Source organism: Giraffa tippelskirchi, chromosome 3, assembly GCF_054371585.1.
Source record: "Giraffa tippelskirchi isolate mGirTip1 chromosome 3, T2T-mGirTip1v1.2.pri, whole genome shotgun sequence".
Classification (NCBI taxonomy): domain Eukaryota; kingdom Metazoa; phylum Chordata; class Mammalia; order Artiodactyla; family Giraffidae; genus Giraffa; species Giraffa tippelskirchi.
This window is the reverse complement of record NC_137277.1, coordinates 84,451,415-84,469,580: the sequence shown is the minus strand read 5'-3', so window position 1 is coordinate 84,469,580 and position 18,166 is coordinate 84,451,415. Positions and strand designations below refer to the sequence as shown.

The 18,166-nt window shown below is 41.4% G+C and overlaps 1 protein-coding gene and 1 long non-coding RNA gene across 14 annotated transcripts in view; one reads left to right on the top strand and one right to left on the bottom strand.

Moving 5' to 3' along the window:
• Positions 1-18,166, bottom strand: part of WIPF1 (WAS/WASL interacting protein family member 1) — a 123,488-nt gene that overhangs the window by 1,634 nt on the left and 103,688 nt on the right. For 4 of the 13 annotated variants that reach the window (XM_081584591.1, XM_081584588.1, XM_081584590.1 and 1 more), the window contains 6 exons: positions 16,445-16,624; positions 12,694-13,464; positions 8,613-8,828; positions 7,799-7,912; positions 1,369-1,420; positions 874-941 (listed from right to left, as the gene is read on the bottom strand). In XM_081584591.1, the coding sequence (XP_081440717.1) occupies positions 875-941; positions 1,369-1,420; positions 7,799-7,912; positions 8,613-8,828; positions 12,694-13,464; positions 16,445-16,624 (1,400 nt within the window). In that variant the 3' untranslated portion in view covers position 874. Of the gene's footprint in view, positions 1-790; positions 942-1,200; positions 1,421-7,798; positions 7,913-8,612; positions 8,829-12,693; positions 13,465-16,444; positions 16,625-18,166 lie in introns of those variants that run through there. The other 9 variants (XM_081584597.1, XM_081584594.1, XM_081584596.1 and 6 more) reach the window with 4 other exon arrangements.
• On the top strand, positions 12,666-15,025 carry LOC145543354 (uncharacterized). The gene is made up of 2 exons (XR_014080660.1): positions 12,666-12,777; positions 13,658-15,025. It is a non-coding gene; the product is annotated as an uncharacterized LOC145543354 (long non-coding RNA).

Genomic DNA, 18,166 nt, shown 5'->3' with positions numbered 1-18,166 from the left:
CAAGTCCCCTCCAATTTCCAGCAACAATCTCTTTCTCTCATCCCCATAAGCATCAGATTTCAAATTTTAGAGTTTTGCCCATCAATTCAAATCTGTTCCCTTCTTCCACATTTCTGATTTGCTACCTTTCCCTGACTTTCCCCCACAACTATGGAGCCTATGAGCCTCCTGCCCTAAGGAACAAGCTGAGCTGGAAAGGAGTGAAGCCACTTGAAATGCGTAAGGCAGGAGGCCAACCAACAGGTGAGCTCAAGGAAGCTGGTTCTGAGCTAGAGAGCACCGACTGGCTTTCAGTTTCTTTTCAATGGCTTTATTCCACATAACTGTAAACCCTATTAGATCCATTTCTGACCTTGGTACTGTGAAGCAACACTTGTATACAGATTTCAAGGGAAGAGGGAAAATAAGGGAGCAAAATCTAAGGAAAACTATTTGCCAAACAAGGGTCCTAACTTTAGCTACCTCTTGAATTGCTATAGCTCATCTGGCCTTTTCTGTTTTTGAAACAAGAGGTATTTGCACTAGGCTCTATCTTAGAGATCTGTACTGTCCAACATGGTAGCCACCAACCAGGTGTGGCTACTGAGCACTTGAAATGTGACATGTCCAAATGGAGATGTGTTCCAAGTGTAAAGTACACACTGGAGTTTGAAGACTTAGTACCCCCCACAAAATATATATATATATATAATATCTCATTAAAATTGTTATACTGACTGCAAGTTGAAATGATATTTTGGATATTAGGGTTAAATAAAATATATTAAAATTAATTTCACCTATTTTCCTGTTTTATGTTGCTACTAGAAATTTTAAAATTGTATACCTGGTTCACATTATATTTCTATTGAACAGCTCTGTCCCAGGGCTTACCTCAGACCGCCCAAGATTGGACATCTTGTAAATGCAAATATTTTATGTGAGCAACTTGTTTAGGTGGTCTGTGGTTCATGAAAACAGACAGGAGGCCAAACATGCAAAAAAAGGCATGGAAACAAACAACTCTCAGGGACCTTAATATTGTGGTTTGTAGCAAAAAAGCAGTGAATGTTTGAATTTGGTTGGTTGAAAGCTGGGACACAAATTCATCGCTGCCTACTTGTCACAAAAGCCTGTCGATCCCCAAAACAGCCAACAGGCTGTAGCTGAAGCAAGCAATAGCTTTAAGGATATACACAATATAAAAAGCGAGGTGCATACCTTTACTGCATATCCACCCTACACACACATATTCCCACATCACCTCCCTTCTTCCCTGTTGCCATTATGACGAGGACAAGGGAGGACAGGGGAGGAGGGTGTGTGACTTGGACAGCAATGACAGAAGGAGCTCTGGGGCTTGGGTGGAGAAGAGCAGGCAAGGATCACCTTGGGATGGGAGGAAGGGGTGGGGCACCCCTCTCTCTTCGGTTAGATCCACCTTGATGAAAAATTAGACAAAATACAAATTTTGGTTAGAAAACTTATGTTCTCACTGTAAAACTCAAGAATGGTTGTAAAAGTACCCACTAACCCCCACCTACCCACGATCAAGGCTGTAAACAACAAGCACACGTGCATGAGAAATGAAAGGCTGAAGCAGGTAAGGACCTGAACAAATTTTACTAGAGAAGGAGGACCTGCCACTGAACTTGTGGGAAGTTAAAGTTCTTTCAAAATTACTTTTTTTTTCTCATCACAAACTTAGTATATGTGATTATACATATATATATAATAGATTGAGAAAATATGGATGAGAAAAACAAAACAAAAATTCATTAATGCTTGTATCACCTGGAGATAACCTATAACGTTATGTGTATATCTGTTCTTTTTTCTTCCAGAAGCAGGATCATTTGAACATTTTTCAGTCATTCTTTATAAATACAATTATTAATGACATATTTCATTTTATTATAGAAGTATACTATAGTTAATCAAATCAGTTCCCTTTTGTTGGACATTCAGTTATCTTCTCCGTTTCTAAATACTGCTTTTTTGATAGAAGCCATCCTAATGAATGTAAAGTGTATTTCATTGTACTTTGATTTGTGTTTTGCTAATTGTTAGTGGTGGGATGACTCCAAGATGGTGGAGTAGACAGACGTGCGCTCATCTTCTCCTGCAAGAGCTCCAAAACTACAACTCACTGTTGAACAACCATTGACGGGAGAATGTTGGATCCCACCAAAAAAAGTTACTTCAGTATTCTTGCCATGATAACCCCATGAACCGTATGAAAAGGCAAAAAGATAGGACACTGAAAGATGAACTCCCCAGGTCGGTAGGTGTCCAATATGCTACTGGAGATCAGTGGAGAAATAACTCCAGAAAGAATGATGGGATGGAGCCAAAGCAAAAGCAACACCCAATTGTGGATGTGACTGGTGATGGAAGTAAAGTCTGATGCTGTCAAGAGCAATATTGCATAGGAACCTGGAATGTTAGGTCCATGAATCAAGGCAAATTGGAAGTGGTCAAACAAGAGATGGCAAGAGTGAACATCAACATTTTAGGAATCAGTGAACTAAAATGGACTGGAATGGGTGAATTTAACTCAGGTGACCATTATATCTACTACTGTGGGCAAGAATCCCTTAGAAGAAATGGAGTAGCCATCATAGTCAACAAGAGAGTCCGAAATGCAGTACTTGGATGCAATCTCAAAAATAACAGAATGATCTCTGTTCATTTCCAAGGCAAACCATTCAATATCACGGTAATCCAAGTCTATACTCCAACCAGTAATGCTGAAGAAGCTGAAGCTGAATGGCTCTATGAAGACCTACAAGACCTTCTAGAACTAACACCCATAAAAGATGTCCTTTTCATTATAGGGGACTGGAATGCAAAAGTAGGAAGTCAAGAGATACCTGGAGTAATGGCAAATTTGGCCTTGGAGTATAAAACAAAGCAGGTCAAAGGCTAACAGAGTTTTGCCAAGAGAACACACTGGTCATAGCAACCACCTTCTTCCAACAACACAAGAGAAGACTCTACACATGGACATCACCAGATGATCACTACTGAAATCAGATTGATTATATTCTTTGCAGCCAAAGATGGAGAAGCTCTATACAGTCAGCAAAAACAAGACCAAGAACTGACTGTGGCTCAGATCATGAACTCCTTATTGCCAGATTCAGACTTAAATTGAAGAAAGTAAGGAAAACCACTAGACCATTCAGGTATGACTTAAATCAAATCCCTTACAATTATACAGTGGAAGTGACAAATAGATTCAAGGGATTAGATCTGATATAGTGCCTGAAGAACTATAGATAGAAGTTCGTGACATTGTATAGGAGGCAGTGATCAAGACCATCCCCAAGAAAAAGAAATACAAAAAGGCAAAATGGTTGTCTGAGGACCCCTTACATATAGCTGAGAAAAGAAGAAGAGCAAAAGGCAAAGGAGAAAAGGAAAGATACACCCATTTGAATACAGAGTTCCAAATAATAGCAAGGAGAGATAAGAAAGCCTTCCTCAGTGATCAATGCAAAGAAATAGAGGAAAACAATAGAATGGGAAAGACTAGAGAGCTCTTCAAGAAAATTAGAGATACCAAGGGAACATTTCATGCAAAGATGGGCACAATAAAGGACAGAAATGGTACAGACCAAACAGAAGATATTAAGAAGAGGTGGCAAGAATACACAGAAGAACTATACAAAAAAGATCTTCATGACCCAGATAACCACAATGGTGTGATCACTCACCTAGAGCCAGACATCCTGGAATGTGAAGTCAAGTGGGCCTTAGGAAGCATCACTGTGAACAAAGCTTTTGGAGGTGATGGAATTCCAGTTGAGCTATTTCAAATCCTAAAAGATGATGCTGTGAAAGTGCTGCATTCAATATGCCAGCAAATTTGGAAAACTCAGCAGTGACCACAGGACTGGAAAAGGTCTGTTTTCATTCCAATCCCAAAGAAAGGCAATGCCAAAGAATGCTAAGTGCACAATTGCACTCATTTCACATGCTAGCAAAGTAATGCTCAAAATTCTCCAAGCCAGGCTTCAACAGTATGTGAACTGTGAACTTCCAGATGTTCAAGCTGGATTTAGAAAAGGCAGAGGAACCAGAGATCAAATTGCCAACATCTGTTGGATCACCGAATAAGCAAGAGAGTTCCAGAAAAATATCTACTTCTGCTTAATTGACTATACCAAAGCCTCTGACTGTGTGGATCACAACGAACTCTGGAAAATTCTTAAAGAGATTGGAATACCAGACTACCTGACCTGCCTCCTGGGAAATCTGTGCGCAGGTGAAGAAGCAACAGTTAGAACTGGACATGGAACAACAGACTGGTTCCAAATGGGGAAAGGATTATGTCAAGGCTGTATATTGTTACCCTGCTTATTTAACTTATGCAGAATACATCATGAGAAAGGCTGGGTTGGATGAAGCACAACTGGAATCAAGAGTGCCAGGAGAAATATCAATAACCTCAGATATGCAGATGACACCACCCTTATGGCAGAAAGTGAAGAAGAACAAAGAGCATCTTGATGAACGTGAAAGAGGAGAGTGAAAAAGTTGGCTTAAAACTCAACATTCAGAAAACTAAGATCATGGCATCTGGTTCCATCACTTCATGGCAAATAGATGGGGAAACAATGGAAACAGTGACAGACTTTATTTTCTTGGGCTCCAAAGTCACTGCAGATGGTGACTGCAGCCATGAAATTAAAAGATGTTTGCTCCTTGGAAGAAAAGCTATGACCAACTTAGACAGCATATTAAAAAGCAGAGATATTACTTTGCCAACAAAGGTCCATCTAGTCAAAGCTATGGTTTTTCCAGTAGTCATGTATGGATGTAAGAGTTGGACTAGAAAGAAAGCTGACCACCAAAGAATTGATGCTTTTGAACTGTGGTGTTGGAGAAGACTTTTGAGAGTCCCTTGGACTGCAAGGAGATAAAATCAGTCAATCCTAAAGGAAATGAGTCCTGAATATTTATTGGAAAGACTGATGTTGAAGCTGAAACTCCATTACTTTGGCCACCTGATGTGAAGAACTGACTCATTGGAAAAGACCCTGATGCTGGGAAAGATTGAAGGCGGGAGGAGAAGGGGATGACAGAGGATGAGATGGTTGGATGGCATCACCAACTCAATGGACATGAGTTTGAGTAAACTCCAGGAGTTGGTGATGGACAGGGAGGCCTGGTGTGCTGTGGTCCATGGGGTCGCGAAGAGTCGGACGCAACTGAGCGACTGAACTGAACTGAATGATTAGTCATGTTGAGCATCTTTTCGTGTGCTTATTAGCAATCTCTATATCTTCTTTCAAGAAATATCTATTCAAATATTCAACTCATTTTAAAAATTGGGTTTTGTTGTTGAGTTGTAGGAATTCTTTATATATTCTAGATATTAATCTTTTATCAGATATATGATTTGCAAATATTTTATCTCATTTCATGGGTTGTCTCTTCTCTCTCTTGATGGTGTTCTTTTAAAAACTATGCATATCTGTGGGCTATTAGCATACCATAACTTGGTTTAAAATTGATTCACAACTAAAAAATTCATTTGTCCCATACACATATTTTTTGAGGATCTTACAAGTGTCAGGCATAAAGCCAGGTGCTCAGATGCTGTGAGCAGGTCAATCAGGGACTCGTGTCAATTAGGTAGGTCTGCTATGGCCACTGTTTTTAGACTCAGGTGGGCTGGCAGTGACAGATTCCTCAGCAGGCAGCCACTTTTCTGACAGAAACCAAAATACCCCACTTAGGGATTTCTGAGTTAGAACAAATCTCTGACCAAGGGGAGGAGTTAGAGGAAAACACTGGCGGTCCATTACCTCACCTCTTCCTCTTTTTATCCCAACCAGGTCTTTTTTGGGGCAGGGACCTGACAAAAGACTGCCTAGATGTAAGCCAGCCATCTGTCACGAAGCCCTGACCATCAATTGATAATACGACAAATGGTTAGCACATCGAGGGCTGGCCTTGTGCAGAGCTGCAAGTAGGTTGTGCTATTTAGGGCTGTCTGGGTGCCCTACCAGGGCACCTCTGCTTGGAGGCAGAGGCAGGTACAGGAGCAGGGTAAAACCACTCCATAGCACTTTGTGTTAGAGAGATATCAATTATAAAATATTAAACATGCCCAATGCTAGAAATATTAAAGGTACAAGAACATTTTTGGAGAGCTGTGGAAATTAATTCACCAATTTAAGAAATATTTTTAAATGGCTGCTGTATTTCAAGCTCTGTCCCACTTGTGGAAGATGCAATAGTGAGCAGGGACATAGTTCCAGTCCTCAAGTTGCAGACAGTCATGAAGACAGGAGGTTGGGGGGAAGGAATGTGTTCAGCTATTAAATTAAAAATCTAAAGGGGCTGGGGAGGATGGTTCTGTTACTGACTTAAATATCTAAATAGCAGATAGGGTGGGGTGAGGAGAGAGCAAACTCAAGAATATTTGTCACATGTGAAGACTGTTTCACCAAAAATTTCAACCACCAATTCATGCATGATAATTTTATTACAGTTATGCCTCTTTTATTAGGCATTATCTAGAATTCAGTATTCCACATAACTTTTTCTAGGACTTAAACTGGTCTTTTCAGTAAAATATTCTGTTTACTTTTGGCATTTTTTTTCAGGGAAAATTTTCTAAAATATTTTCTAATTCTTTGAGTTCTTCAACAGAGGCACAAGGCAAAATTTGTCTGTTTTTAATAACCCACTAGACGCATCTGGTATTGTCTGGTGATACCTAGCACAGCTGTGTCCCTAGCTCCTCCTTTGACCCAAGACTGCCACCTATCATCTCCCCAAAGTCAGTGATTTTGCTTCTAACCAACCTTGACTTCAGCTGACACTAATCTGCTCTAAGGCTGGGAACCAACCAACCAAAAATTAAGAACTGTGTATTAAGAGTCAGTAGGCTCAGAGTATGTGAAGGAGTTCTGCTGGACAGTGAGCACAAGGCTAGGGATATGTGACAGCTGTTTGACATGCTCATATACTTTTTCTCCACACATCTGTGGCTTAGGAGTTTGGTTCTGAAGCTAACACTGTTATAAGACAGAGCCCCATCAAAGATATGTGTATATTTCACGCTAATTCTTCCTTAGCTGTATACATTTTTTGTTAAAAAAAATCTAAATGTCCAATAATGGTAAGCTAAATTATTATATGCTGACTTGATGGAATCCTGTAAAATAAAAACCAAGGGATAAAATAGGTAGGGAAGTATTTACTTAGCAATGTTATATAAATCTCATCACTCAAAACCCATATTCTATAACTACATACATTAATCAGAATTAGATGGACAAAAACTAAAGAGAACTTGGTAAAATGAAAATATCTGTTATGCAGAGAGATTATAGGCATTCTTAAAATTTTCATGTAATGCTCTGTAAATTTATATTTAAAAGATCAAAATAGTTACAGTGAGTTTTTTTTTATAACTAATGAGACATTCTGTCAGTCTCAAAACTAGTAGGAATAGAAGAGACTCTAATCGTGCCATCTTTAGGAAGATCAAAATGGGGAAAGATTGTCCAAATAAGCAAAATAATAAAATTTAACCTATGAGCAAACTAAAGGTATTTTGAACTTATAATGACACATTAAAATAATCGCTTCTCATATGCATTCTGGATGTCTCCATTTTCCTCAATGAATGTAGAGGGAGAGTTTACCAGAATTTAAATGGTTCCAAATCCAGGAGTAATTTCTCTGAAATCTCCCCACTCCAGACAAGAGACCTGGATTTCCTACACAACCCTAAGGTGTGTATGACCCAGGCTACTCAAGTATGAAGCCATCTAAAAGCCCTTGTAGAAATACTCACTCCGGCTTTCATTTCTCGCCAGTTTACTGGGATAACTTTTGGTTGTTGGTACATATGGCTCTGGAGGTGGCAAATCAGAAATCGGATGGAAGTAGAATCTGCTTTCCCACTCATCTGAGGGAGAGAAACAAACAGTATCTTCAGTAACAGACAATCTGCTCTGAAGACTAATATAATGAAAGGCACACAATGAAATAGAACAGCAGAGATCACATCTGGTTTTACATCTAGAAGTTTAGAGAAAAGCCCAAAATGCTACCAGTGTCACTGATTACCACAGTGATAAAATGTACTGGTCTGCAAATCAAACCAAAGACAAATCCAAGTGACTTTAACTAGAGTGACTAGGACCTAGCCAGTTCCTCTCAGGAGATGGGGGGGTGGGCTTTTGGATACTTTTCTTAATTATTCCTCCATCAGCAGAAAGAGTAACTGATAACAATGGCAGAGATAAGCTGCTCAATACTTGCAGGCCATTAGGCCTCAAACCCACAGCAAACTGTTCAGAAAGGTAGGTAATAAGAAAGGAAGCTACAAAAATGGTTCTTTTCAGAATTCTAGAATCTCTGGAAAGTTAACCAAAATGAGACTTAAGCAAAGAACAGAGAATAATGATCTGCCTTTTTGCAAGGAAAGAGGATTACTGTTTTTCATTTGAAATCATACTGGGCCCTAGAATGCTTAGATTAGTGCTGTGCAGTGTGATAACAATGGAGGTCGCACAAACAAGAAAAGTTCATGCAAACATACAAACACACCTGCCATTCAATTGCTGCCCCACTATAGCTTCCCCGGAGCTGGGACCACATCATACCTTCATATGAAGAATCTTGCAAGCCGTTTCTAACTGATGTTGATGGTGGAGGTGGGGGAGGTGCCCCAGTGCCAGGCCTTTCGGGAGGAAGAGGAGGCCGGGGCCCACTTCTGGAACTAGAATCTATTCCACTCCTGGACGGCAACTGAGGGGTGGCGGGCAGGGCCCGAGATGTGCTGCCATTTCTGTTCATTGGAGGAGGTGGTGGGAGAGGGCCTGGAGCCAAAGAGAAATGACATTTAGTGCTATACCTTACATACTATGTTACTATTATCATCAACGTGCAGTTACTGAGTGTCTGCTGGATACATGCCCTTTTACTCCAGAAAATAAGAGAAATGGTGGAGACTTCCTAGGAACTTTAGCCAAGAAATGAGGCACATATAAACACAAAAATGCACAAATGTACACACATGTGAAACAAATGCACACTGGTGGCTAACTGGCTATTTGGCTTTGAGTCAGTATTGAGATTGGAGATGATGTAGTTGAGAACAGGTAATCAGTCATCTGGTTATACTGACAAATGTGTACTTTAAAAACATTTAAAATTCCTTATAAACAGCTATTGAACTAGTTTCTGTGACATACTACTTATTAAGTAAATGTTTTAAAAATAAGATGGTTATGAACTTAGTTTAGGTCTCCAGAGGAATTAACTTTTTAAATGCAGAGTATTATTGCTAATTATACAAGCATGTTTCTGTGATGTATATGATCTATTTCCAGACCGAAGTGGGATCAGGAAACCAAATATCCGTCATCCTGAGATGAGCAGGAGTTCCTTCTTGGTTCTTCCTCTTAATCTGGGGAGGCAGATTAGCACAGGGAATGACAGTCAGATAATCAGTGTGCATGGTTATAAATGCTACTGCAGGACACTGACCCCACACAGGCTGATTATCCTATGGAACTTGATTTCCTGTCCACAAAAGAGCACTTTTCTCACTGCACTGTTGCCAGAAATAGTCAAAAAGCATATAAAAGGAACTTGAGCATTTCTCATGCAAATCAAAATGGCCTTAGTAGTTATCCTTAACTTTCAGCACTGTGTTCCACTAGCAAGATGCTGACATTTTATGTAAACACAACATCTTATGGTGCTATAAGTATAAACATCTTTTGTTAACTACAGATTCAAAATCCAACTAGACGATCTTATACTGAATGACCCACCCATCGAAGATATTCCTGCCTGGAAGTCTTGGCTCAGATCCCTAACGGAGGTGGGAGGCACACCCAGCCCTGGTTCATCTCAAGGAGTCTTCAGTGCCCCACCTGGCAGGGTTTATTTATTGCCCCATCTGCTTCTCAAAGCTGGAGTCCTAGTCAGTATAAGTAGATTCATTGGGAGAAGAAGTGGCTCATATGCTGTGGGCTTAAAGGCAGTAGTAGTACTACCTCGTACTGTCACTAAATGCAAACCAGACTTCCAATACTTTGGGGCCTGGTACTGCGTAACCTCATCAACCCCAACATCTCTCTTTACAAGTAACTGTTCATGTTCCTAACTGCCCAACCTTTTAGCCCCTAGCTACAAACCTAGGCAAGCATAACAGAAAAGAAAACAGATTTCTATTTCCTATTGGCAGCATAATAATAAAAATGATCATTGACTCTTGCTAGTCCCTTGGACTGCAAGGAGATCCAACCAGTCCATCCTAAAGGAAATCAGTACTGAGTATATATTGGAAGGACTGATGCTGAAGCTGAAACTCCAATACTTTGGCCACCTGAGGCGAAGAACTGACTCATTGGAAAAGACCCTGATGCTGGGAAAGACTGAAGGCGGGAGGAGAAGGGGACGTCAGAGGACGAGGTGGTTGGATGGCATCACTGACTCAATGGACATGAATTTGAGTAAACTCCGGGAGTTGGTGATGGACAGGAAGGCCTGGTGTGTTGCAGTCCATGGGGTTGCAAAGAGTCAGACACGACTGAGCAAGTGAACAGAACTACATGCAGGGAAATAAGACAACTACTCTACACACTTGTCTCATTTAATTCTGATGATAACTCTGAGGAGTGTCAGGACAGCAGGCAAGGCCTCAGAGATATTGGAAGATTAAAGACCTCAAGTCAGGAGGCTAGTGAGTGGAAGAATAGGATATGACTCCATTCTGTCAAATTCTAAAGCACTTCCTTAACAATGAAGCCAAAACTCCTCTGAAAATACAGATGGCCCTTGATGACTTCTCATAGGTTCCCTGTGGAAACGTAAATTGGCGGGAATTTTTAGAGGCCTATTTGGCAATACCTATGAAATCCATAGTTTACTACGCATATCCATTGTCCTAGAGATTCCATTCCTAGAAATTTTTCCAAAAGAAATACACAGAGGTGTGCACAAATATTTAGCTCGAAGAATGTATCCCTGCATTATCTGCAACAGCAAAACTCTAGAGATGGCCTGTATGACCACGTGACTAATAAATAAGCCAAGGTTCTCATGTGGGATTTAATATTATGCAGCCATTAAAAGTCAGGTTGTAAAAGAACAGTTAATCATATAAAGAAAATGTTAGTGAGATATTGTTAAATAAAAGCAAATTAGCAAACAATATATGTGTGATACTGATTTTGCAAACTTTTATATATATGCATTTAAAAAAGACAGGGTATCTAAAAAATGTTACATCTAAATGTTGGTGATGGCAGAATTACAGATGATTTTTATTTTCTTTTATTCTTTTATGCATTTCTATAATAAATAAGTATGACTTATGCAATTGAAAGTAACAACAAATATATATCATTGCCTATCCTACTATGGGGAATATTTAATCTGTTGATTCAGTCATTTGGTAGAAGAAAATAGCTCCTCAACCACTTTGGGGGTTTTGGATAATGAGAAAACAACACACTTCATTCATCGGACTATTGTTTTCATTTGTTCACTGAAGCATCCTTAGTGAGATGACACAGTGTCTAGATTGAACAGATTAGCCACTTTTTGTATTTGTAGCTGACTCTCCCTGGCAAATTGGTTTGAAGGAGTGGTTCTCAAACTTTGTGACACGTTACAGTCACTGGGGAGCTTCCTCATATCCTGGTGTCCAGTTGCAACCCAGACCAATGAAACCAGAAACCTTGGGGTACAAACCCAGACATCATCATTTTTAAAGCTCACCAGGTGATTCCAGTATGTGGTCAAGTTTGAGGATTACTGGTGAAAAAATGGTGTTTATTAGGTTCTTGACATCAGAGCGTGAAAAGTCAGTTAGCTTCTCACAGAGAAAAAAATACCCCATTTCCCAAACATCTTGTATGTATGGTTAAATTTTAAAATGAGATAATTCTTTTTAATCTGTCAATAACCAACAGAAAACAAAAAAGCACCTGTCACAAGTAGGAGAGAGACACAACCTCCTCACACTTTGTATACTGTGAAGGTTCTGCCCTTAGATCCAGGTTTCTCAGCCCTGGGTGTGGGGCACAGACGGGCTTCAGCAGGTCCTTCAACCCATGAAACAGCAGGCAAATTGAGTTTATGCTTATGAGCAATTTTATGGAGAGAAGAAGGCCTTATAGGCCTTATACCTTTATCTAACTCTCCAAGGGATCTCTGTGCTCAAGATATGAACAGAGAGCAAAATGGACTCTACTATGTGCCTTTACTGAGCATGGAAGAGGCCTCAAAGCTTGATCAATGAAGACAAGTAGTACAGAAGTTCACTTGCTCTTAAACAACTGCCCTTCTTGGAATAACGGGCCCTCCTGCTAGAGATGGGAATTTAGTTCCCATTAAGACAGCAGAAATTCCCTTCCAGGAGAGGGGGCAGAGCCTCAGATGGAAGGTGAGTTGCCTATTCTTTAATTTAACTCAACTTGGGATCATTTCACTTCATTAGTTACTCAGTCACCTCACTTTTAAAACATGGACAGAAATATTGGCCTGCACTCTCCTCAGAGGTTTAGGGGAGGTCAAGAGGAAATCACACGGGCTATGCATCTTCAAAGGTCAGAGCAGTCTGAGGGTTCACCGAAGCCCCTGTCGGGCCCCCCTCCCCGAGCTTGTTAGTGACATGTGGGCTGGCTGGGAGGCAGGGGAACAGCTCGCCGCGGTCCGGTCTGGCCATACCTGATCTGCCCGGTGGGTCCCTCACCGGAGGAGGGGGTCTCTCACTGGGCGGGGGCGGAAGAGGGCCCGACCGTCCTGGTGAAGGTAAGGGAGGCGCCGACGACGACAGGGACACGTTCCTCTGCGGGAGCCTCGGGATTTCGTCGCCACTGCCACTGGACATGGGGGGCAGCGGAGGAGGGCCCGGCCGGCTGGGGGGCGGAGGCGGCGGGGCCTGCGAGGAGGAGGAAGGCCGCGGGGTGGACGGCACCGGGGGCTTGCTGTTCTGAGGGGGAGGCTGCGGCACAGACTCCCTGTGGATGGCGGGCCTGTTGCCCACCGGAGGCGGTGGCGGAGGGGGCTTGTCATCCAAGGCCCTGCTCGGAGTAGGAGGCAGGGGAGGCCTATTGGAGAAAGGCGAGGAAGAGCCTGAGGGGGTCTGCCGGATGGAGCCTCCTCCGAAAGCAGCACCTCGGTTTCCGGGGAAAGGGGGAGGGGTCAGGCCAGGACTGGGCTGCCTGGGGGCCCCCGGCACTAGCGGGGGGCCCCGGTTGTGCAGACTTGACTGACTGGGTCTTGGAGTATTAGGCACTGGAGGGGGGATGTTATCAGGCTTTGCGCCCACATCGGGCCTCGGGGGAGGCATTCGGTTCCTCTGAGGCTCTGGGGGTCCGCTTCTGTGGCCTGCAGGAGGCACAGGGAACCTCCCTGGGCCACTTGGGGGTGTGAAAGGTTTGGCGGATGTGGCTCTTCCTCCTGGTGGCAAGATTGGGGGTCGGCTTCCTCCGGACTCTGAAGAACAGGAAAAAAGCCGGAAAGTTAGGAACCTGAAAGGAAATCAGAGAACTAGAGTATACTGCCAGCTACTGGAAGCCCTTTCCTAGATACTGTAAACTATAGGTAACTATTACTTATATAAATTGGGCTTCAGCGTGACCTTCCTGGAGGCAGAGGAACAGATCACAGCTCTCTGTTTCTCTTCTAGTCCCAGATTCTACAACCCATCAGCTTTCAAAGGGATTCTGGAGCACTCTCTTGGAATTATGGATGGACAAAAACCAGGATGATGTTGGTAAGAGTTCTGGAGAGATCACTGTTCATTACAAGAGGTCAAGAACAGAATGGGACTGCTACTGGGGGTTTCTGCTAAGGATTTTCTTTTCTCCCCATCACTATCCCAGTCCCCCCATCCTGTATCTCACGTTTGAAAAATAATTTAGCCATCTTAGGAGAAGTTATCCCAATATAAGTTTCTGTATGGGAGGGCTTACCTAGCCCCTTTGTAAAGAAATGTACAAGAGAGGATGGGAAAATATAATGGAAGAATTATGGCTGAAATAAGAAACTGCAAAGGAAAAAAGCTGTTCAAGTTTAATTGAAAGAGCCGACACCAGGAAGTGGTCTTAATCTGGAAACAAGTAGGCAACTATACTAGTATACTACTACACTAGTTTTTTCCCTAGTAGGTCATTCCACTTCAATAATATAGGACAGAACCACCCTACGACATAATTAATGTTTGACTGCTTTGGTTCAACAAAGAGCAGAACTAAAGAGGAACCAAAGTTATGGGAAAATTCAAATCACTACTGCAGAGTCTCTTGCAACCCAAACTAATTCTTAAAATAGGCTTAGCCTGAAAACTCCTACCAGTTCAACCATGCACCAATTATTTATTGAGTACCTGCTATACTATAAACCAACCATTATTCTAGATGCTAGAGGCAGAGGTGTAAACAAAATAGAAACAATCCAGTTCTCTTGTGGTTTATGTTCTTATGGGGGAGATGAACAAAAACCCAGCAAACATAAATGTTTTCAGATCATTATAAGTACTAAAAAGAAACTAAAATAGGCTGATGAGATGAAGAGTGCTAGAGAGGACAGCATAGATGGAAATGGCTGGGGATGGCTCTTCTGGGGATGTGACATTTGAGCTAAGGCCAGCTATGGAAAGGAGGAAGAGAGGTGCTTCAATCAGAGCATCAGCAGGTACAGAGGTCCTGAGGTAGAAGTAACCTTAAGTTAAAAGACCAAGGCTCATATGCCAGGGACACAGTGAGCACAGAGGAGAACACTATCAAATGCAGCCTGGGTGGTCAGCAGAAGCCGGGTCATAAAGAGCCTTGTAGGCCAGGAGGAGTTCAGATTTCACCCAAAAGTCCAATGAGAAACATTTGGCTGGATTTATACAGTGGAGTAATGTGAACTCTAGAGAGAATTTTTTGTTCTGACTTTAGCACTAGAAATTAGCTATATTTTCCTTGGCTGTGTGGCATGGTTCTATGTCACCAACTTGTGATAAGTTTTATCTTCAAAGTTTGGATTAAAATGAAAGAAAATGAAAGTGAAAGTCATTTGGTCGGTTTTGTCTGACTCTTTGCAACCCCATGGACTATACAATCCAGGGAATTCTCCAAGCCAGAATACTGGAGTGGGTAGCCTTTTCCTTCTACGGGGGATCTTCCCAACCCAGGGATTGAACCCAGGTCTCCCACATTGCAGGCAGATTCTTTACCAGCTGGGCAACAAGGGAAGCCCAAGAATACTGGAGTGGGTAACCTATCCCTTCTCCAGCGGATCTTCCCAACCCAGAAATTGAACCAGGGTCTCCTGCATTGCAGGCAGATTCTTTACCAATTGAGCTATCAGGGAAGTCCTAAAGGTACAGTTATTATCCATATCTACATCTACATGTAGGACCCAATATGCAAATTGTATACTGTGAAAGGATATACTTCTGGTACACCATTTTGTGCACTAACTTCAATTCCACCTTCATTTAATTATTTTACTTCCAGTTGTCTCTTGCTTAAATTTCCTCACTTACTATTAGAGTACTGAATGTACGCATATGTCTGCTGCCTCAAGACCTTTCAGTGGGTTTTAAATATACAAATTTTAAATGCAGGCCTAGCAAGATAAAATCTCTTATATTAGTGAGTCTCCTTCTAGATTTTGACAATCCAAAACTAAAATAGTCAGCTAACCCTGAGGATTCAGCGCCTTTATCTTTGTGTGAATGTGAGAAATTCCCAGTGACATTTTAAAAGACCATAGAATTAGAAATAAAATTCTTCTAGCACAGTAAACATTAAAAAATAAAATTTCATGGAAAAATTTCTTGAGTTTCTGTCACAACCAGGGGAGAGCCTCACACACTCTGTAAGGTTTTTAATTTAGGCATGACCAGGTTCAACTTTTCTTTCTGCCATTCTGTTCAAAGACAATCCTATAGGACCCATTTCCATGGCTTCCTGCAGAGAATACTTAGAATCGCTGGCCCTGAAATGGCAAATGTCTGTCAGGCAAAACGCCTTTTTAGATTTTGTGAGATATGCAATTATATTCCATAAGACATGCTCCACTGTGTGTTTGAAAAGAGACTCACAAGTATTTACTCCACTAGACAGCTAGGTCAGACTACCTCACAAAGAAAGCTGAATCTGCCATGTCACCAGGCAGAGTTTCCAGGGGTGGCTCTCATTTGCTCCTTCCTTTTCTTCCCAATCTAGCTCACCCTTTAGAAAAGTACAAAAAAGTACGTTTCCCCAAGGACGCTGGGCAAATATTTAACAGCTCAGTGGAGCTGTCTGATCCTGATTTAAAAAGAAAAAACGATGCTAAATAGAGTCCCTCTTATAAAACGGTGTTAGCATTTCAAGCAATCTAAAATGTTTTAAAGGGCATAGTGCCTTAGAGGGGATGCCAAATCTCAAACCACCAGATTGTGTCTTGTCTTCGGTTACTAAGGGAAGGAAATGCTCTTTACCATTCTCCCTGTTGGCTGTGGATCTCAGCTTTGGCATTCCAGCCTGGAACAGTCCTCCCAAACCGGGTGGTCCACCTCCTCCAAAACTTCCACCACCTCCTCCACCAACTCCTCCGCCACCTCCGCCATAGCTGCCACCACCACCACCACCAACAGCAGCAGCAGCAGCTCCTTTAGGTTCTGTAGAAGGAAGAAGACACATTCTTTTCACATGTATGAAGACACTGCCAGAGAACTTCACCAGTCCTGGCCCAAGTAAACAATAATGATACAGCAGGAGGCTGGCTGACCCTAAGCCCATAGTGCACAACTGGGATTTCATTAAAGGGTAGGATTTTAAGGACTCACTCTATCTCCAGTCAGAAAAACAGAAGAGGGTTCTTTCTACTCCAGGGCTATCTCAAGCCCTGTGGTGGAAGAATCAGTAATAGATAATGTCTTTCCCCTACCTGGCTCACTGCCATATGAATTAATAATACCTATTTGCTCTATATCAGAAGATTTGGCAAATAAAAGTATCTTCAAAGAAAGAATGTGTTAAGGGAGGAGCTGCTGCTGCTGCTAAGTCGCTTCAGTCGTGTCCGACTCTGTGCGACCCCACAGACGGCAGCCTACCAGGCTCCCCCGTCCCTGGGATTCTCCAGGCAAGAATACTGGAGTGGGTTGCCATTTCCTTCTCCAATGCAGGAAAGTGAAAAGTGAAAGTGAAGTCGCTCAGTTGTGTCCAACTCTTAGCAACCCCATGAACCACAGCCTACCAGGCTCCTCCGTCCATGGGATTTTCCAGGCAAGAGTACTGGAGTGGAGAAGAGAAGATGCAATAAAAGGTGAGAAGAAAGGAACAGGTAAAAATAGAAGAAAGTAAAATATCCCATGATTTTGCTTCATGGAAATACCCACTGTTTTTGGATATATTTTCCCCTGCCAGTTTTTTCACTGTATACACTTTTTTTCTTAAAATTAAGACCAAATTCACTACATAGTTTTTAGTCTGCTTTTTTCACTCAATAGTGTTAGCATTTTCCATGTTATTAAATAGTCTCTGAAAACATGAGTTTAAAGGATGGCATTGTGTTTTAGAACATGAATGTGCTATAATTTATTTAACCATTTACTTATTTGATGGCTTTTCAGGTTGATTTCAATTTTTTAATATCATAAAACCCAACAGTAGACTTTAACATTTTAAAAATTCTTTGCAACTTGAGACAATGTAAAGATTGTTTTATTTTGCATTTGTTGCCAAAAAAAAAAAATTGTGAAAGATTCTGAAACAGGCAGACCAACAAAAAAGGAAAGGAAGAAGAAAGAAAAGGATTACCAAGTATCCAGTTAGCCTTCTCGGTCATTTCCCATTGCCTTTGAGTTAGTCTATAACTCTGTAAGTTGTAGAAAACTGAAAATAATACAAATGTATTTATCCATAGAAATGCATATTGGTTGTGTTCAGTGTAATGCAACTGATTATTGACCTATTTTACACCTATTTGCAAATTCATTTCAACACTCACCTGCCTGCATATGTGTGGTACTTAAAATTCTCCTTTGAATTGATAACATCATATTGGTTCCCTCATTCAATTAATGAGCTAAATAAAATATTTGATATATGTTTATTTTATATCCATGTTAGAGCCATGATTTTACCCTCTTTAAAAAACTCTCTCTTAACATTTTATGTATGTATGTTTTATGAGGCTAAGTACTGTTTAAAGTTCTACC